The 22,252-nt window shown below is 40.8% G+C and overlaps 1 protein-coding gene across 1 annotated transcript in view; it reads right to left on the bottom strand.

Annotated features, from left to right (window-relative positions):
• Positions 1-917: 917 nt before the first annotated feature.
• Positions 918-22,252, bottom strand: part of LOC139759553 (uncharacterized) — a 143,285-nt gene continuing 121,950 nt past the window's right edge. The window contains exons 3-7 of the mRNA XM_071681817.1: positions 14,454-14,664; positions 7,404-7,534; positions 6,275-6,358; positions 6,002-6,086; positions 918-4,470 (exon numbers count right to left, since the gene is read on the bottom strand). Coding sequence (XP_071537918.1) covers positions 4,100-4,470; positions 6,002-6,086; positions 6,275-6,358; positions 7,404-7,534; positions 14,454-14,664 — 882 coding nt within the window. The 3' untranslated portion in view covers positions 918-4,099. The remainder of the gene's footprint in view (positions 4,471-6,001; positions 6,087-6,274; positions 6,359-7,403; positions 7,535-14,453; positions 14,665-22,252) is intronic.

The raw sequence follows: 22,252 nt of genomic DNA on the forward strand, positions 1-22,252 counted from the left end.
TGTCATGCAAGTTTTGAGAGGTGGCGACGGGTATGAATTGAGAGGAGATGAATCGGAGACAACCCACAGTGTATATCCACCCAGCAGAGGGTGACCAAGGAAGAGTCTCGCTAGAATGAGGTGAATACAACTGAGTGTGTGGTGTCGCATCCCTCGGCTGGCCACAGTGATACGGGGAAGGAGGATGGTAAAGCTGCTTAGAATGCAGAAGACAAGCCGGTGAGTGTTGCCGGCCGACACAATAGAATCAGGGCAGAGGACAGAGCACGGAGGCTGTAGAACATCAGGCAAGACGTGCCAGGATGCACGACGCCACTTGGCGGTGAGCAGACAGTGTTTACAGTAGTTCATGGTGGATAAACGCGATACAGAAAACGGCGAGACTGCAGGATTTCTCCAGTCGAAGAAGATCAGTGCAGCCGAGTGCTCTGACATGATTACATTTTTTTTTACACTGAGCACTACAGATAGTGAAGACTTCTTCAACCTAGTGGAACACAGTGAGCGGAAGCAAGACATTAGAGATGGCATAAAGTCATATGAAATGGTGCGGTTGACCCTCCCCCAGAAAATCAAATGGGGAATTAGTTACTACAGGGACAGGAGAACTATTAAATCAGTTGTTTTATAGAAAATGGAGAACAAAATGGGTTATCTCCTGTGATATACATTATCTGTCTAGCTCAAAAAGTTGACCAACGCGAAACTTGTCAAGGACTAAAACTTTCATCCATACGACATAATGTCTTCCCCTCAACACACTTATCTTACCCCTGATTGATGATGACCTCCCCTCCGCACGTTCCTTGATGCACCCAGCTGGTAATTTGGGAAATCATCTGGTGTATTGGTCGATTATCAAACGCCAAATATAAATTTTTTGTATATACGTAGGCAGAAAAAGAGCTTTGTGGAATTTTCCTTTTATTCACAATATAAAACATTGTCCACAAAATTGGTATATATGTATATACATAAATATATTTACAGGCATTTGTAGAGGAGGGATTTGGCTTCTTTTTGTAAGTGAGATCGAAAAGGATTTAAGTAAGTCAGACAGAAGTGTATTTGTAAAAACGTCCTCACATATTCTCTATAAAGGATACTTCAAGGATATATCTATGCATATTTTTTTTATTTTTTTCTATTTTTTTCTGTTCATGTGAGTCAAGACCCTATTCGGAGTCGTTGTGGTGAGTGATTGTGATGAGTGAGTGAATAATGCTTGGAGATAAATTGCCTTCCTCGCACACATCAGAGAAGTGTATCTAGCTTCCTTGCTAGATGAGAATGATCTGTGGAATGACAAGAGACCGCGTCTCAGAAGAGACATATTTAATTTGTAATCCACGGGACATGTGTCACTACAGAGGATATATTTTTCCTTAAGAGAGGTTCATCCTGTTAAGTTCTCTTGGAAGATGGTGAGAAATTCTGCCCAGATATGCTGCTTTTAAGATATCTTCTAAAGATATATCTTGAAATATACCTCAAAATATAATTCAGAAAATATAAAAAAAAGACCTATGAGAAATATCTGCTTAGAATTACTTCTTAAGAGAGATCTGTTTAGAAAAACTCATTGAGATATACTTTATAGGAGTTAACCCCTAAAGAACCTCTCCAAGGTACATCTGATACCTACAAGAAAGCACGAAACAAAACATAATGTCTTGGGAGACATCTTCTTTAGGGATACCATCAGAGAGAGAGAGAGAGAGAGAGAGAGAGAGAGAGAGAGATCCTTAGAAATAAGAAAATGAAAAAATAAGAAACCTAACAAGGTATCGTTTCAGAGAAAAGCCTTATGAGACAATCAAAGTGTTTGTAACTAGGAGACACCTGAGGAACATCTTCGAGATGAATTAGTGAGACATGTCTTGAGAATAACCTCATGAAAAATCTCTTGAGAAAAAACCCAGTGAAAGGCCTGTTCAAAGAGATAACTTAGAGACTTGGTCATAGATATACAAGCAAAACCTCTCCAAACGAACCCAGTTTCCTTTACTCCTCTTTTGTGATAGCATCCGTGAGATATTTGCAGGGGTATTGGAGACACTTGTAAGAAACTGCAAAAACCTTTGGAAGTATCAGGATCGAGTCTGGAAAACGAGAAGGCTTTTTGGGCAAAGCCTAAATGAAGCAGTTTCTCGTAAAAATCTTATCTTGATCACGGCTAGAAATCTGGGAACTTTTTCTCCACTTCTTGAGAGTCTTTTGGAACCGTAAACCTCCCTTTGTATCAGTGACTTGGAGGATCATATCAAACGACGATGCAATGGTTGATGTAAATGAATGATGGGGGGGTATAGATGCCTTTTTCTTTTCTTTTTACACTATTTACATCTCGATATGATTACCAAAAAGAAGATCTAATGTTATTTGACAACACATGCCATCAGTTAGCGTCCCTTGGTATCCGATGATGAATACACAAATCGCACGACAAACCATCGAGAGAACATGCAGTCAGTGTTCCTATATCAACGCCCTTGAGCACGACGGCACTATCCTCGAGTATGACGGTACGGTCCTTGAGGACAACAGACTGTACAAGGCTTAAGCACGATGGCTTGGTCATTCACTTGATCCTAGAAGACGTGGTTCGAGGCCATGCTATCCTTATCCAAGGGCTCGTACCGTCGTGCTCAAGGGTCGTAGAGTCGTACTCTATGGGCCAAACCGTTTTGCTTAAGGGCTTACGACAAAACGTAAATAGGTCGAACTACATATCTGTACAAAATACCTCGTATCCCAGTAAATTAGTAACAACTATTATGGATATTCATAGATACTTGAAAATTCCATTCATGAAATGCACGTAAACTTAATCTATAATTGGAATGACACAAACCATGCAGTAGATCCTTGTGTGTGTGTGTGTGTGTGTGTGTGTGTGTTCAGAGAGAGAGAGAGAGGGGGAAAAATATGATTACAATGTTACCTTAGGTGCAGAGGAATCGTAATTTGTATAAGTAATTCTTACACTTAAGAGTCACTGAATGACGGCACTATGCATCTGTCACGTGAACACCATGGTACCATTTTCAAAATAAATTTCATGTTTACACGGTAGATTTACTGGTACTTTCTACTAGCTGTGACGTTTTGTCACGGTATCTTGCAAGGGGCGTTCGCCTGTCACATCAAGATTGAGAATCGAGTTTCCGGCATAGTTTCCTCCCTTGGTATAATTTTCTTGTCTCTTAATTTCCATGACGCGTATCTGTTTTCTGTTATAATAACTATTTTCTTTTCGTTGGGTACATTTTTTCCTTGAGACAAAGGAATCTTTATCTGTGAATGGTTCTCAGAATGATTAGTAACGTTAAACTATCTTTCTTAGTTTTTCTATCTATTTTGGTCAAGCATGGATTTTTTTTTCCTTCTACTTTTGAGTGCTTGAAAAATCCCATGAATTACCTATAAATCTTGACTAGTTAATTGTAGATTTTCATCAGCTTTCATCCGTTGCTGGCGGATGGTGATGCATTTTATCTCCGACCTCGATCGGAGTCTGACAAGTGGAACGTAACCAAAGGAAATGTGGCAAAAATCTATTCATGGTTTGAGCACCTGATCTCCTCTGTCAGGTGAAGGGTAAAAGGTACAGCGAGATGGCCTTGATCCTTCTCGATGTTTGCAGCTGCTCAGGTCTTCCCAAATTGAGAGTATTCCGTTGACTTGAGGAAAACTAGATCTCTGATAACCAACTATAGTTATTGCATGCTTCCTCATTGTGTTAACTGAGAGACTTGGTGATAAGTCTTGGCTGAGTTTCCCAATAAGTAATCATCGTCTTAAACCAACAGTGAGGTCGTTAAAAGATATCTTATTTTCATTAATTAGAAGCCTCAACGTGGACTGAATTTTTAGACTTGTGGCAGCCAAACTTAACTGAAACCACACGCTACAGATTTCCCGTTATTCAACCTTTCACTCGGGTTAAGACTGGTCCACAATATTCACGTACTTCAAAAGTCATCTGGAGGTCAGGCCTATTGTCATGTGTCCACACTTCACTAAATAAGAGCCATAAATGCTGCATTTCGAACAATTGTCTCTACAGCATTCTCATCCATTCATGAGTATACACCGATCATGAGTAGATACATATATAGCAGGTGTTTGCACCATCATTGTCAGACATGAGGGATGTACATGTGTGTGTGTGTGTGTGTGTGTGTGTGTGTGTGTGTGTGCGTGTGTGTATGTACAGTGTGGCGAGGGAAGTTCTTCGGCACTTCCCATCCTGACGGTGAGGGTCAGGAGTCACTTGGGCCGACGAAACCCGACGGTCACACACATTCACATCATCCCCGCCTCTCGGAGGTTCAGCTAGGAGGGGCCTCCACAGTAGCAGGATCACCAGCAGGAGTAGCTGCATTGGTTGAAGCAACAGGGTGTGGCTAATGGGCGGGATCAAAGTGGCCACGCCCCCGCTGGTCTGCATAGCTGCTGGAGTTTCTCCTGAGGGAGAGAACAAGAATAGTTAGTTTGGACAAGAACCGAGTGTTGAGGTTTATACTTGCATCAACAATCAGGCTTCGAAACCTTACCAGTGCCAGAGTGTAAGCATTATTGCCATGGCTCTTAATCTAGTTTATCTTAAAAGATAAAGTTTCGGTAATAGTCATTGAGTATATAATGGCTAATTTGGCAAACCATTGAAAACCGTTAGAACAAGCTTCAAAGGAAATGCTTTACGAAAGGCCTACTTTAGGAAAGGCCATGCAGCAAGAAACTGAGTTGTCAGAAGTACAAAAGTTCGTTCCTTCCAAAGAAAGAATAATGAGGTTGAGTCTCAATCGAAAACAACGAAGAAAAATATAATGATTCCCTCGATGCATTACGGAGAGAGACTTTTACACTCGTGTCGCCCTGTCTCTTAACCTTGTATTTGTATGTGTGGGTATATAAGTATGTATTTGTTTACGTCTGATTGGCTCCGTAGAATGGTGTTACCTAATGCATGAATAAAGAAAATTAAAATTTTCTTTTAGAGAACGATAGTTATTTTTCTGGTTCACAGCCAACCACTCTAACCTTTATTTTCCAGTGAAAGCAATATTGTGTAGCTAATAATCTCACCCTTCGTATTTTTCATGGTTTCGGAAACAAAAGAAATATATACTTTCCCAGAATAGATTCTGCCTGCACATTTTTCTTGTGTGTTTTCAGCTTTTCTAATTACATGAATCTGCGTTCTAATTCAAAAACATAAGTTTACAGAAAATTATACGTTACTAAAGAAAAGTATTATACATGGTTTTCTGAAGAGAATAATACCCATTCCTAAAGAAAGAATGGTATCAGTTTTATATATTTTCTGAACTATTTTCTTCCACGTCTGGCGGAAATAAAAAAAGAAAAAAATCTTTCCCCAGAAGCTGTGTCCTTTTGTAGTATCTATATTCTTTTGTAGAAGCTATGTTCTTTTGTACCTGAAGTACAAAAGATTTCTGTGTTCTCCATCCGTGTTCTATGGCGTCGGAGAACGATCTATCTTCCCTGATAACGAGTTGTTCTGAATTACAAATCAGCTGAGACGATCATAACCCCAACATAAACGGCTGCCTTGGGGGAGCATTACTCCTCCTGCGCCCCGGAGATAAGGCTATGTTGAATATATTATATATGCTAAGTATACTAGCAGGAGGAAAACTTAGAAGATGCTTCCCAACTTAATCCTTACGTAGAGTTTTTTTTTTTTTTTTTTTTTTTTTACAGTAGTTGTCACCCAAGAACATCGATGATTATACGTTTTTGATATGGTCAGTCGAAAAAATGAATAGTGTTTTAAAGGGAAGGGTAAAATCTAAGCGACACACCCCGAAAAAACAAAATTGCTAAGATTTTCTGTTGCCCGTTTTTAGACTCGTTTTCTGTCCAGTGGAGGAGAGTGTATGGTTTAGTCGACTGCCATGTACCTTAGGCTTGATGACTCTCTCTCTCTCTCTCTCTCTCTCTCTCTCTCTCTCTCTCTCTCTCTGGCACTCACCATTGAGGACGTGGACCCGAAGCGAGGTGAAGGCAGTGTTGGAGGGGGCACATGAGTAGTTCCCGGTGTCTGCGGCTTTCGCGTCCTGTCGAAAGAGAGAATGTTTGAGGAATATCGTCAGTTGTATCCATACACACACGATTTCACTATCATAACCCACTCCGCTACTCCGCCAAACCACTACTCCACCCCTGCATCTACTCTGATCTACCACCTTGAAAACACATGTACTATAGGGGTATCTCTCTCTCTCTCTCTCTCTCTCTCTCTCACCTGTATCAGCAGATAGCCTCGGGTTGCGTTGCCTCGCTCCGTCACGACGGTGATGCCGCCCCTGGGGGAGTCGTAGTTCACTACCTGTTGAGGACAGGAGGGGACTGTGTGAGTGTGTGTGTGAAGAATCTTCATACCTCTGAACTTCCTTATGCAGTAGATGGATATAGTCGAATTCTGTTGGATTGCAATCTTTCCTATACCTCCAGAGCTTCAACTGGACATCAGCCAAACACCTCGATCTACATAGTCAAACCTCCATCCTCCTCTTATCAGTATGGCTGGACGACAGCCCTCAACTTCCATCCACAGTATATGAACTCTGGCCCCATCTTGGTACTGGGTTGGTGAGGACCCTTCACCATGAAGGAATAAGGTGTCGAATACAAGGTCATAAGTTACTGTATTCATGACTCGATTCCTTGCACTCAAGGGATCAAATTATCCTACTTGGAAAGTTGTTATAGATTAGGAGAATATTACTTATAGATTCCTTCATGCTAGTCTTCAGTGTCATGGCACTGTATCAAGTCTGCCAATAATTACAGTCTAAATGATCGTCAGACTAAATACACAAATAGAAACATGACTGGGTTTAGAATATTCATAAAGATACTTTATGAACGTGTTTAGTCACCTAAGAGAGACGTAATGTGACCATATTCATGAAACACCTAAACGACTCTCTTGATTTCAAGTTACCCTGAAAATGAATAAAGCAATTATACAACATTTGAAGATATGTTTGGTATTGTAATGTGCAGATCACCTTGATATGTTAATGGGTTTTGGAGGAGAGATAGACTGCATTACCTATCCGTTATCATTGGCATTATTATAAATCCCAGGACCCACTTGCGGGTCTTCGGCAGGTTTGGGGTTGCACTCCCTGCAGGAGGAGTGTAAGATGCATTCCTTTCGAGTGAAAAGGTCCTCTACGACACTACGAAATACAGCCTTGCTGGTATATATATATATATATATATATATATATATATATATATATATATATATATATATATGGTTGTGGATAGTCTACCCTGACCGTTGTGGATGGTTTACCCTGCCGTTGTGGATAGTCTAACCTGACCGTTGTAAATGGTTTACCCAACCGTTGTGGATGGTTTACCTTGCCGTTGTGGTACCAGAAGATGAAGGCTGGAGGCTCAGGACTATGGGCAACGACGCAGGTCAGGTTGATGGTGGACCCCTTGTCGACGTGCATGTCCGGAGCTCCGATGATCTCAGCCTGGGGAGCAGCTTTGTTGGAGAGAGACGTGTCACTAGTGAGTCGAGGGAATTGAGATAGATAGATAGATAGATAGATAGAGAGAGAGAGAGAGAGAGAGAGAGAGAGAGAGAGAGAGAGAGAGAGAGAGAGAGAGCAGAATAGTCGTGGACAAAGAGAGAAAGAATTCTTATTCAGTTGCTTACCATTTGAGATGGAAAGTAAACACTTAATCCTAAAGACAAATTATAGAATAAATTTCCTCTTGAAGTGAACAACCTGGACTATAACATCAGGCTAACAAAATCCAGCTGCATACACGAAAATGGTATGAAAAATTGTGGAAGACATGCTGGAGACTACTACACAACGTTTTCTCTCTTTTTTTTCTTTTATTTGCAGTTAGATGAGAGTAATGCTGGCGTGTACATTGTATGCTGAACAACGGGGACATAAAAGATTATGCTGGTCTGAAGCAAAACCGTGCTCGACTCTGTGAAAGGACTTGTCTGTGCATGAGGACAGTTTTATTTGGGAAGACGAATGTACAAAGACAGACCTGAGAGTCTTGTAAACTCATTTTTTCGCAACATCAGATTCACAGAGCATGAATGAGATCACGAACTTGAATTTTTTAATGATCATGGCTGCAGGAGTCTTCATATGTGAGGCACAAGTATATTCTTTTAAGAAATGAGCATATATCCCTATAGTACTCTAGCGAGACATCCAGTATTATCAACAATTCTCGTGATTCCAGAGTGGAGCTCTTGGCTTAGTACAGAAACTAGAGGAGCATGAAGCACTGGTTTTCCAGAATAAACAAACATGTTTCGCTCTTGCCAACTAGAGGAGGGGATCTCGCTGCTCTGGAAGAGAAGGGGATCTTGCTGCTCTAGAAGAGGAAGGGATCTTACTGCTCTGTAAGAGGAGGACTCTCTCCTGCTGTATGGACAGAAGTCTTTTCGAAGTCCTGAGGAACATCCACACTCGACTCGGTAGAAAACAGCATCACGGACTCTGAACTTGCTATGCAAACGTTAGTTATGGTAAAACTTTGGATATCAATATACAGAATTTTTTTTCGACTTTTATACGTTATATATATATATATATATATATATATATATATATATATATATATATATATATATATATATCATTCTATGATGTCACATTCACCTGTACAATATCGTTTGTAAAAATGTGTGAACAATCTCCTTTTTACTGTATGTGTTGTGTCTTCTTGATTCAAGGCACCAAAGAAAACCTTGCAAAGATTACGATGATTAAAGTTGTGCATAAGAGTACGACAATAAACGAAACAATTATGAGATAAACGTACACAGCAGCCGAATTTCAATCACTTTAGATATCTAAGGAAATTCTGACAAAGGTATTACACCGTCTCAGCTTATACATTGCCACAAGACAGGTAATTATCCAAACATCATGATCGCACAGTCAATTAGCCAGATATCATGATCACACAGCCAATCACCCAAACATATTGCCGCAGATAACCGATCAATCAGACATCAATAAGGACAACCACTTCGCTAAATTCACCACACACAACCTCTTATCCAACTGTAGTATCGGCATATACACCACGATGACCAACCAAGCGACCATTTTCATTTACTCTTAAGTCGTCATACACGCCGAGAAACACCGCCCCAGATAATGAACTTCATGTCGTCCAGGCCAAAGCTTTGCGAGTTAATGCGAGAGTGAGCAATAAACAAACTCTTTACTGCTGTGGGTGACCGAGCCAGGCCTTTATTGCTGCTCCCACCAAGCAAACAAACATGCAATCTTTGTGGTACACAAGGTCGAAAGGGATGTGGTGAAGCGAAGGGAATGTTTGCTGGTTCCAGTCTCTAAATGTGGCGAGTTGGGATTAAGAATATACTCGTATATGTATATATGTGTGTGTGTGTGTGTGTGTGTGTGTGTGTGTCCTGTCAAATTTGTTTTTCGTTTCTGTGATATGTCTTTTCTGTTCCCTGTTTAGCCTGTTCCTGCTAGACTATGAATTGTTAATCCTTTCTCCTTTTGAAGACATTCTTGATGTCACTTGCTGCTTCTTCCAGTGGCCTGACCTTCCTCACTGCTTCGCTGTTTCTTCCAGTGGTCTGACCTTCCTCACTGCCTCGCTGCTTCCTCCAGTGATCTGACCTTCCTCACTGCTTCTTCCAGTGGTCTGACCTTCCTCATTGCTTCGCTGCATCTTCCAGTGGTCTGACCTTCCTCACTGCTTCTTCCAGTGGCCTGACCTTCCTCATTGCTTCGCTGCATCTTCCAGTGGTCTGACCTTCCTCACTGCTTCGCTTCTTCCAGAGGTCTGGTCTTCCTCACTGCTTCCTCCAGTGGTCTGACCTTCCTCAATGCTTCTTCCAGTGGTCTGACCTTCCTCACTGCTTCTTCCAGTGGTCTGACCTTCCTCACTGCCTCGCTGCTTCCTCCAGTGATCTGACCTTCCTCACTGCTTCTTCCAGTGGTCCGACCTTCCTCACTGCCTCGCTGCTTCCTCCAGTGGTCTGACCTTCTTCGCTGCATCTTCCAGTGGTCTGACCTTCCTCACTGCTTCGCTGCTTCTTCCAGTGGCCTGATCCTCCTCACCGCTTCCCTGCTTCTTCTAGTGGCCCGACGTTCCTCACCGCTTTGCTGCTTCTTCTAATCGTCTGACCTTCCTCTCTCCTCCTCCCATTAACCCGAACTTCCTCATTGATCCTTCCATTAACCTGACCTCCCTCACTTCTCTCTCAAGAAGACACAAATGGTACATCTTTATAGCATCATGTACACTTCTTTTTCCTAACTGGTTAGATAAGATCCTGAGTGCCCCCAATGGCTTGAATGTTCTCTCGTGCTAATGAGTGGATACTTTGCCTGTGTGATGGTAAATATGATAGCAACTAAGTATAATGGTTACCACACCTCACGGGGGAAGGAAAGAGGAGGAAGAGAAGCAAGAAGAGGAGGAGTAAGAAGATAAAAGGACAGGAAGCTAATGAAGATGAAGGAGATAAGAGAAGAGAAAGAAAGAACAAGGTGTGTGTGCGTGTGTGTGTGTGTGGAGAGAGAGAGAGAGAGAGAGAGAGAGAGAGAGAGAGAGAGAGAGAGAGAGAGAGTCATTGTAGCCTCCTTGGCAATTCATTACAAGTAATGATCCTTCTCCATCCCTGTAGGTTATCCATTCCTCACTTGCACATATGGGTCCTTGTTGTCTCAGATGCTTTTAGATTCACGCCTTTTTTTCAGCCTTGTTCCTAAAACTCTCTCTCTCTCTCTCTCTCTCTCTCTCTCTCTCTCTCTCTCTCTCTCTCTCTCTCTCTCCCTCTCCCTCCTCCATTCTGGCATCAAGGACATCAAGGACGATTGATACAAGGCTCTTTCTTTCCTCAATTACCCGCCCCTTGCCAGGATATTCTCTCCTTTTTCTCCTCCAAAACATTCCCCTCACTTCCCCTTTCTCTGACATTTTTCCATCTCCTCCATCTTCTTTAGTTCCTCTCCTCCGCCCGCTTCTTTCTCATACGTGTCTATCCATCTTTCTGTATCCGACGCGCAGCTTCCCGTGGTTCAGCTGGGTTACGGTCAGGATCTTCGGTAAACACTGCATATCTCCTCACACTCCTCTAACCACCATCAAAGTCTCACAAACTACCTTACTCTCCCCTTTCATCTTATCTTCAAAATTTCTCTTTTTATTTTTCCTCCTTTAGTTCACTCAGATAAACCTTCTTAATCTTCTAAAATTGTCTTTTTTAATTTGGTTGTATTCTTTTCTTCGGGTCTTTAGTATCTATAAATGAAGACCAGTTCATATATTGTTTCTGTATCGCATCATATCTCATTTTCCTCGCTTCCTTCTCCTTTCATATTAACCTACGTCCGAATTCTCAGCATCATAACTGGACACTAAACTGATGCTCCTTTTTTCGTTTTAGATCATAGGAATTAGTATGTGGTAGATACGAAATTCATCCTCTTCAGAAGTGTATTTTGCTTTGAGCACTGCGAACAATCTACTGTAATTCCTCCTCGCTGTGTATTATGGCTGATCGAAGAATATCTGGTGACAGAATTTCCGGTGATTGTTGAACAGTACGGTGCATTAAGAAAGACGGATTCAAGTCTGTTTTTTCCAATATAGCTGTACGACCCTCGCTGCTACAGCGCCGGCGGGATCAGTAGAGCTTAGCTGCGCTGTCGGGTGTATGATCATCGATGCTATAACCTCAATAAGACTTCAGTGATGGCAGGTGGTTTAGATGGTGTTTACTACTTGTGTTTTCCTTCCCTCGTGTTAAGAATGCGATATCCCATGAGACTGCGAACTGGGAAGTCAGTGATTACTTATATACAATTGTAAATCGTAAAAGTAAGTGTTACTTATAATGGTTTTAAGTGTATTATAGTTTCTCTTTCTGTTGAGGTAAGGGGGTCTAACTGATCTACACTGGTAGTGTTTTTCTTTGATTTACAGCTTTGATTTACGTGGGCATGGGGGTCTAACTGATCTGAACAGGTAGTGATTTTCTTTAGTTTACAGCTTTGATTTACATAAATGATATAACGGATAACATTTGTTGAATAATTTTCATGACCTTCAGTCTTGCAGATACCTGGGAAAAAAGATAGCATTTTTTAGCTCTATAAAAGTAAATTTTGTGCACATGTTCATTAATTAAGCTTATGAAAAATGTGTGTAAAGAATAGATAGAAAAAGATATACCTGCACTTTTATAGTTTTCTAAGTAACGACAATACGGCGCACAGTGAGCTAACTTTATCAGGAAATACTTTTCCAGTAAGTGGTGAATAACTAACTACTACTGGTGAGTTAAGCACTCCTCCAGGTCCAATCATTTATCAAGCTGAGCAAAAAACTTTACAAAACATTAAGTCATTTGTGAACAGCAGAATACGACCCGCATGATCCCAGACCCATGTAGGAAAAAAAAAATACTCGCGTGATCCTCTGTCAGTATAAGTCACTTCCCTCACACTCCTCGTAAGTGGGATATCATTGGAAGGCATTACTGTACAGAGCAGCTGGGATGTATATCCCCAACAACGAGACCAATAACTTTACTCAAACGATCCATCCCTAGTAATACAAGCCAGCGAGCTGTAGCTAATGCTCGCATGATATATATATATATATATATATATATATATATATATATATATATATATATATATATATATATGTATATATATGTGTGTGTGTGTGTGTGTGAGTGTCGGGAGCTGCGAGAGGTCATGCTGAGCCGTCAAGCCAACTGCCTGGCTATAGATTAAGCCAGGACTGTTTACGGGTCTTTTCTATTCTTCGTGGGCGTGGCAATGGGGTCAGGAGCTCCCTGTGATGTGGCGTCTCCTCTGTTTGCACATATAGATACGAGTCCTACCAGTATTGCTTCGCGTTCTCTGCTGCTAGTATGGTATCGCCTGCAAACCTTACGTTGCGCTGAATACTGTGGTTTGGAGCCTTTACCGCTGTGGTGTGTGTGTGTGTGTGTGTGTATTTCTAAAGAAATGTGTATTTCAAGTGTGTAAATGTAACCGTGCAGTTTGTGTAAATACATATGTTTGAATATATACATGTGTGCATGTGTTAGTGTATTATAACGTTTTCGCAATACATACATACACCTTATTGCTATAAGAATACTCAATAGACTCTGGTTCTTTTAACACTGGTTTTAAGCTCCACAAACCCAATCATCCATTTACTTAACAAGGAACAGATATCGTATCCACAACCTCTTCCTATGGCAATCTCTGGAATGTATTCTCACGCTATTGCGAAATGTAAGACAATAACGCCGACTCATTTTGCTATTTTTTTTTCAGCGAAAATATATGTACACAGAAGTGACGGAAATGTCTTATCGATTCTTCCATGAATGTAGCCTATTGTTAAAGAAAACTGCCCTAGGAAGAATTACGATAGGCTACTGGATGCATGGGTTCAATGCTCATAACTTTTCTCTTTTACTCTGCCTCTGACAAGTGTATCAATGAAATGAAAATATAAGACACAGTAATGGTTTTTATCCTCTTAGTCTGAAGACACTACTTAGCACACCCTAACAACGACCTGAACATAAGCGGAATGTTGTGGATCTACAAGATTGAATTCCATTACTCTGATGCACTCTTTGTTCTCCACGTTTTGGACAAGTAATACAACATTCCTGGTCGTTATGTAGTTTCTCTGTCTTGGAGAGTTTGACTCAAACTTTGAGAAGGGATAATCGCCCAATTGTACTGAATGGGGAGGGAGTTTCACACTCGAGGAGCACCCTATCTGTTGAACTTTTTCAGTCATCATACAACTTTTTAAACTACTTTATGGTGTGTGGGGTTTGTACCCATACGTAAATATCTATTTGAACTTTACTGGTAGGGAATTCTACTCTTTTAAGGCTCCACCTCTTGAACTTTCTCTGCTAATATACAGCTTATACAGTTTGTTCTATTCATTCACTACCCTTATACTATAAAAGTACCTCTTGACGTCTTCTCTAATACGCTTCTTGCTTAATCTCATGTCATGACATCTGTCTGGTCTGTCTCCTAGCCTTTTGTAGAAATGTTTAGTTTGCATCACCAAGTTAGTATATAACTTGAAGGCAGTGAACAGGTAGCCCCGCACTCTTTTCCCATCGACAAGGGACATATCTTAGATCTGTTGCACACACACACACACACACACACACACACACACACACACACACACACACACACACACGTCTTCAAACGGTCTATTGCAACTTTGACCAAAAAGATTAGATTAATTCTACCATCGAATATGATTTCCTCCTCTCATTTGACGGTTTTGAGTGTACGAAAGTGAAAACTGCTGTGATTAATTAGGGTAATATCATGTTATCAGGACACTCCCCTGGTAAGTCAGTAGTGTGATGTACTTACAAAAGACGCTGAGGTGAACGACGTAAGACTTGACGGGTTTGGTGGACACCTGACACTCGTAGTTGCCGGAGTCGCGAACCTGAGCGTAGCTGATCTTGAGGATCCAGTCCTGTGACCCAGGCGAGTGGATTACCTCGAAGCGTTCATCGGTCGTGTAGGTGTAGCGTCTGACGGTCAGGATGTGCAGGTCCCTCTGCCGGATCCAAGAGACCTGGAAATATAGAGAGATGGTAACACAGGAGAGATGGTAGGATCCATCAGGAGATACGAATCTCTTCTCTGACAGATCCACGAAACCTGAGGTATAGAGAGGTAGTAGTGAATGATTCACCACCATTTTATCACGTTATTTAGATTATATTTTAAAGTTAATCTTGATAAAGAAGGTATTCCACACGTATAGGCAGATTAATGTCAGCTTTTTCACGTATATTAGTGGAGGTGCCAATTTACCAGGGAGAGAGTAATACATGAATCTTTTAACATAGAATAGTGGCTAGCAGAGCTACAGTTTTCGACGAGACTGCATTTGTGCATTAGTCAGCAAGCATTCTGAAAGGCTTAGTTAGCAACGCCTCGCTGAGTAGGATCAGCGCGGGAGCTTTTAAAGGACACGTCGAAACAGGACAGAGGATATTTGCATACACGAAAGCTTAACACAGAGACAGTTTTCGAGAATTGTATATTGTAAAAGTAAAACGCAAAATTAAAAAAAAAAAATTCTCTCTCTCTCTCTCTCTCTCTCTCTCTCTCTCTCTCTCTCTCTCTCTCTCTCTCTCTTGCAGGGAGTGACTCTTCTCTAATATCTTTCCCAGTGCAAAGCGGGGCGTCTGTCGCTGCAAACTTGTAACATTCAGCCACAATACACTCGTGTTGGTCCAGAAGACTAGACCCGACAAGGCATTCTCTTTTTGTAAGGATCTTGCTGAGTGGAATGTATGGTCCTATGATCTTTAATCCTCCTTTTTCTGATAGGCCGAGGTAACGAGCCCCACCACGTTATATAGATATGAGACGACCCCTCTACTAAATGTAGAGCTTTAATCCTTTTTTTTTCGTTTCAGTAGAAAAGAAATCGAGCATATTGTATCTTTTATATTATCACTCCTCCTCTGGTTCTTATCCTATGCTACCCATCTTTTCTTAGAAAGTCAGAACTCCCCAATCCTTAATTTCTACCACGCATGGCTCCCACACCCCAGACACTGTCGCAATGGAGATGCCAAGCTCTAGTCTCTTTGTGCTTCATTTTCTCTACCTTCCACAAGCACCACCGACACCACACTACTACTAACAGTCCCTTCCCTAACCTCTCAGCCTTTATTCCCACCAACACCGTGTAGCTGGCAGGTCCTCCCTGCCCCTATCTATACTTATATTGACGTCCAGGCCACATATGATCGGCGTCGAACTGAACAATAAATGTCCCTTTCCCTTCCCTATGACAGCCGTCATCTACAACCACGACGGACCAGACAGCCTCTCTAGGTTTCATCTCCCTGTAGCCACTAGCTGACCTAGACCACAGCATCACTTTCTCTCTCTCTCTCTCTCTCTCTCTCTCTCTCTCTCTCTATATATATATATATATATATATATATATATATATATATATATATATGTATTTCATAAAACGTTCTATACAAACCGAAACGCTGAAACACAAAACCTCACAGCACGCACCAGAGACCAGAGTAACACTACACTATCAAGCCACAGTCGGCTGGGTATCCCTGGCGGCTGTGGCCACTTACCGCCTGCAATAATGTATTTTTCCGTAACTTAGTTGCCGCGAGGGGCGTTTGGCTCTGCTAGGGATCAACGTGGAGAACGGGGGTACGAGTGTGGGGTCTGGGGCGTTGGTTTTAGGAGACAGGCGAGCTAGAGGATGAGGAGCACGTTGATGCGAGAGGAAAAAACTAGTGGAGGAGTACCGGTGGATGTAGAATTCTTTGAAAAACAGGCGGAGGAATGGAGGTGTGGGTGGATATACAAGGGTATGGACATGGAAGTGACGCTAGAGGCAAGGTATAAGATAAGGATGTAGGAGGGAATGTATGGGGTGAGGCTGAGTGATAGTATGAATGGTAGAGTTCAAGTGATGGTCAGGAAGGTCATGAGAACGCCAGATGATAGAAAACATGATAGTCTGTGATGATGTTATCAGCTATGGGACGGTAGTTGTAATCTAAATCCCTAACATTTATAGATGGTGACGGGATAGTAAGGCAGAAGGCTCTTCTTGAGGTCTTGAAAGGAGATTTTTAGTGCTATGAGTGGGATGGTGATAATCTGGGTTAGAAAATGAAGGCACCTGTGGAAAATGAGAGTATGGAAGTAACAATGGATGCGTGGGTGGAAGAATCGGTTCATACGTAGAGGGAGATTTGCCTTGCACGCGTGAGTAGTGATATGGGGTGGCTGAATGATCAGGATCAGGACAGGGAAGAATAGAATCGTTCTTATCAACCCAACTCCCTACTTTCCACCTTCTTAGATACTTGGAATATTTCTCAGACCTTTGTAGTTATAATAAAGGCATTCTGATCCCGTTTTCCCTTGCCTTCCCTCAAGTCTATCAATCTGTTGTGGATTACTGGATTATCTTCCTGTGCAAGCACTCCCTCGACATTAAACTTAGCGTGTCTGCACCAACAAAATATTATCTAGATCTTGGAATACATGACCATGAGAACGACAAAAACTGATCCATTTCCAAAACAGTATTTATTATGATCAAGAAGTACATCATCTTGTTAGTGTGTCATTATGAGCAAATTGAAGGGATACGTGTAGCTGGTTTTTAACGCATGGTACGCAAGGTGAACCACCATGATAAATGCCAATAAGGATCAGAAGTAGGTAGAGTTTATGTTGAATTGCGTGAAATGCGTTTGCATAAATTCAAGGATGTTCATTATGGTTTGAAGCCCCTTCCATCAACGCTACGTCAAGTACATTTGTCCTGTAATTCAGCTGGTGGTGATGCCTTTCATTAAAACCCACTAAATCCGACAACTTTCCGTGTTCTTTTTTCTCTCATGCAATAAACAACAGGTAATGGCATCAACCTTCTCTGTTCACTGATGCTATTCTTAGCATGAAACGAAATTCAGTACCATGAGAAGTACGGGAATAATGACCTTATTTCACAACATGAGAAGTTGAATAAAAGATCATGAAAATCTCGAAACAACGAGGAAAACATTGTGACTGCAAGAGCACACTCTCCCCTGTGTCGTGTATCCAGCAAATCCCTCTGATTATTACGTAGACGTCACACCGAACGCTTTGCTATGTAATGGCGACCCGCTGTGGGTCCAATAACTGGATTGGAGTCCACGCGCCACAGCAGCAGTTACCCAGCAATGACTACCAGAATCAGAATACACTGGCGTGTCAGCAGATACAGAGTAGCCAGAAATGGCGAGTGATAATGTTGTTTATTAGCGGCGTCCATGTCCTCTGAGCATTGCTAGGTTCTGATTTTCCTTGAATTCAGCTAGTAGGGAGGTGGGGCCCGGTTACGGTAGCATTGCCTGGTCCTCCCATTTCGTCTGATTGTCTGCGGTGTGCAGGATTTGCTTTGAGGCGCTCTTCGCTGAGGATGGCTAGCCGCTGGTGACGGTATAGCCCAGCAAGCCTGGACTCTGGTGACTGAAGCTTAGATCCTAGTGACGTTTGAAGCTCGGAGACTTTCGCCAGGCCCTGGTGACTGAATCACTGCTCTGGTGACTGAGCCTCTGATCTGGTGATTGAAGCCACATTTCTTTAGTGATTGAAGCCTTGGTCTTAATAGATGAAGCAATGTCCTGGTTACTGAACCACTTCTCTAGCAACTGAAGTTCTTATATAATGATTGAAGCCTTGGTCCCAATAACTGAAGCACTGCCCTGGTTACTAAAGCCTCAGACATAATAACTTCAGCCCCGTTCTGGTGACTGAAGCCCCATCACTGGTGACAGACAGTAACCAAGCCAAGCAAAACACTGGCCGTAAGACAGTTCTATATAGTACCATTGTGCTCGAAGCCTAACCTTGGACTCGGACGTTAAGTAGGCCACCACTCCTTCCCCTCACTCCCTTGCTACGACAATCAAGCTCAAGTCACTGGCGTGCAACGCAGTGCACTTTCCGCTGCATTAGAGCATCGATTTCACGAGACACAACACAAGAAACCAAGGGAAGGTGAAAAGTTGCCGGCTTTGTGGCACCAGTTGAAACTTTTCCTCCACTTTTTTCCCTCCAGACTTAATGCTAATGTTTTTGCCTTCTCCGTCGGCTGTCAGCTTTATGTCATGATATATAACGGTATGATACAATGTTTTCACGGTGTTTGCCTATAATTAAATTTGAAGAGTAAATGACACACACACACACACACACACATATATATATATATATATATATATATATATATATATATATATATATATATATATACATATATATATATATATATATATATATATATATATATATATATATATATATATATATATATATATATTCCTATGAGTCCACGGGGAACATGAAACACGATAAGTTCCCAAGTGCACTTTCGTGTGATAATCACATCATCAGGGGAGACACATGAGAGAAATATAACAGTCAGTTGATATACAACGAAGAGACGTAGCTAGGACGCCATCTGGTAAACATGCAATTGTCTACGACAGACAACGAGCGTATCATAAACTTATATTTTACAAATTTTATGAACAATATAGTTATTCAATTTGTATGAACTATCACTAGTATTAGCATTATAATTCTTTGTGTACTTGATAAGAGAAGATTCAATGATATTTCTCGTGGTAATAGAGTTAGAGTTAATAACTGAGACGGCATTACTCCAGTCAGTACAATGATCATACTTTTTAACGTGATTAAACAAGGCATTTGATTCTTGTCCCGTTCTTATACTATATTTATGTTGCTTAAGTCTAACAGAAAGATCCTTACTAGTCTGCCAACATAAAACTTATCACAATTTCTACATGGCACTTTATAGATACAACCAGGAGAATTTTCTGTTGAATTCCTGATTTAAGATATTCTTTTAATATTATTGTTGCTGAAGGCATCATTCACATTAAAGGATTTAAGCAACATGGGAAGTAAAGTAATATTATCATTTAAAGGGAGAACTAATACATATTGTAAATTTATGTGACTATGGGGTTTTCAAATTCTGCGATGCTTAAACAGGTAGATAATCCTATATAAATCTGTGAAATACATTTATGCATGAAGAACAATCCAATACGATGTAGAATTTCATTTGATTTATGGTTAATGCCAGAGAGATCATTATGCTTTTGCAAGAACTGACTGCTCATTCGAATCTCTTATTTCTATATCTGTTGATGTGTACTGACCCTTTGTTTTCTTCTCTTATGCATTTTATAGTTGTCAAGTGACAATTTCTAAAACAGTTCATCGAAGTTGAGATATTTGGGAACGTCATCGGCTTTCTAATTCCATTCTGTGTTGTCCATCACTTATAATCATACATGATCATCCCTTCGTGTTTATATTCACCGCTTTCAACTCAGACCCTATCTAAGCCCCCGCCCACGACCATGACTGAATACAGTGTTGCCTTAAGCCTCTTGACACAGTAAACACCAGGCCCCTTCCTATCCCCCAGCAACATGGTACGTCCGTAATTCAGAAGCGTGATCTCTCTGCTCTATAGATATACAGGTTCCCCTTCTGTGCTGCAAGGCATAAGCCAAAGCATCGATGCAGAATCATAGCTATAATGAATATTAGCTGATGGTGTCTCTTGATCTTTCGATGTTTTAACAAGGATGCTACACTAACCTTTCTGTGATAGATTAAAAAGACACACACACACACACACACACACACACACACACACACACACACACACACACACACACACACACGAACAAAGAAAAAGAGTACCCTGGGTTAGGTTAGACCGAAGGGCAAAAATGGGGGTGGAAGTGTTAGCTTAAGGATCTAATATTTATACATGGGACCCTCTTAGGTCCAAGGTAATAATACAAGTACATAAAACTGGTCGTAACTGTAATGAAGAAAATATTACATGGGTCTCTCGTGGGTCGACCTTGGGTCTTGAACAGCAGGCTAAGCAACGAGGCACGATCGTAACTGCAATAAAAACAGGAGCGAGTATGTCTCCCTCAACCCTTTAGTATAAGAAAGGTCTGGGCCCTACCCCATTGTATATAACAGTGATGTAGGGCCCTGGTAACTTCCTAATAACCCTCCTCCCCTTCCTAATCACCATCAGTCCAGTTATCAACTCGTCACCGCCACTAAGAGAAATCCTAACACATGACTCCCAGCTAATGAAGGACCTAGGTTACCGATCTTTTAGAGAGACAGCCCCACACACACAACTGGTCATATATTTTGTCGTCATGGCTTCGGAGTTGCCTCGTCACAAACCAAACACTAACTCGCGGAAAATTCATGTAAAAAATTTGCATTTTGCTTCCTTACGTCGCCACGTTGTTAAACTGTTTGTCGAAAAATAGCGTGCGCTCGATATGTTTAAGCAGACGCTACTGAGGGATGAGAATGTGTGAGAAAGAAACTTTTCTCATAACTGTGACCAACAAAATACATAGACACCCAATATGCAAATATCTATTAATCATCATATTCCTGAGGTACGAAAGTCAAAAAAATTAAAAAAACTATAGTAAGATAAAAGTCATGAATAAAGAATCTATTTTATATGAAAATCAATAGTTTGATAAAATAAATGAAATTGAAATGTAATCATGTAAAACAAGATAATGCTAGAAAAAAAATATGAAACATTTCGCATGAACATGCTGCTTATATATTGCAGTAATTGAATCAAAAACAAATGCACCAAAGAAAGCAGAGACGAAATCAACACCCACAAGGGCACTTTAAAACTTGGTATTGCAACATCATTCGAATGCTCATGAGAGAGAAATGAAATTGTAGCGGCAAGATTTTTCGTTTATCATCAGGCAAATTGACAAAAAGGTAACAAGTTATATATATATATATATATATATATATATATATATATATATATATATATATATATAGGACAAACTCAAGTCTGTGTAGAGTTAATTATGCAAAATTGGCAAGCCAGATCATAGCAAGTCGACTTTGCATACATGATTGACACATCAGGTCACTACAGTTCAGCTCGGCAAAGACCTTTTTACATATTGAATATAATATTACCAGATGGCTTGTCAGTTATGCTTAATTAACTCCACAGTGGCCTGATGTTCTCCTGTATCTATCTATCTATCTATCTATCTATCTATATATATATATATATATATATATATATATATATATATATATATATATATATATATGTATATATATGTATCACTTATTTCCTTACTTTGTCTGTCAATTTGTCTGAAGGTTTGGCGAACGATAGTTATCTTGCCTCTGCAATTTCATTTCTCATATGCTCTCATCTGCATCATATATATATATATATATATATATATATATATATATATATATATATATATATATATATATATATATATACTTACAAGATATGATATCGTCACTTTACCAACTAGAAACTGCGCGTGAAATAGAATGAAAATTCAACCTCCGGGGTCTCTCTTCTTGGCGCGCGTGAGGGGAAAAAACGACACGTGAGTAGAACCATGAGCGTATCGTCCGCTGGAGGCAGAGAGCGCCAGCATTGCTGCGCTTCGAAATTAATTTGCTAATTAACCAACTAACATACGATTGGAATAAACCGCTCCCAAAATCAAATTACGAGTGTA

The sequence above is a fragment of the Panulirus ornatus genome, chromosome 33 (genome assembly GCF_036320965.1).
Source record: "Panulirus ornatus isolate Po-2019 chromosome 33, ASM3632096v1, whole genome shotgun sequence".
Lineage (NCBI taxonomy): Eukaryota > Metazoa > Arthropoda > Malacostraca > Decapoda > Palinuridae > Panulirus > Panulirus ornatus.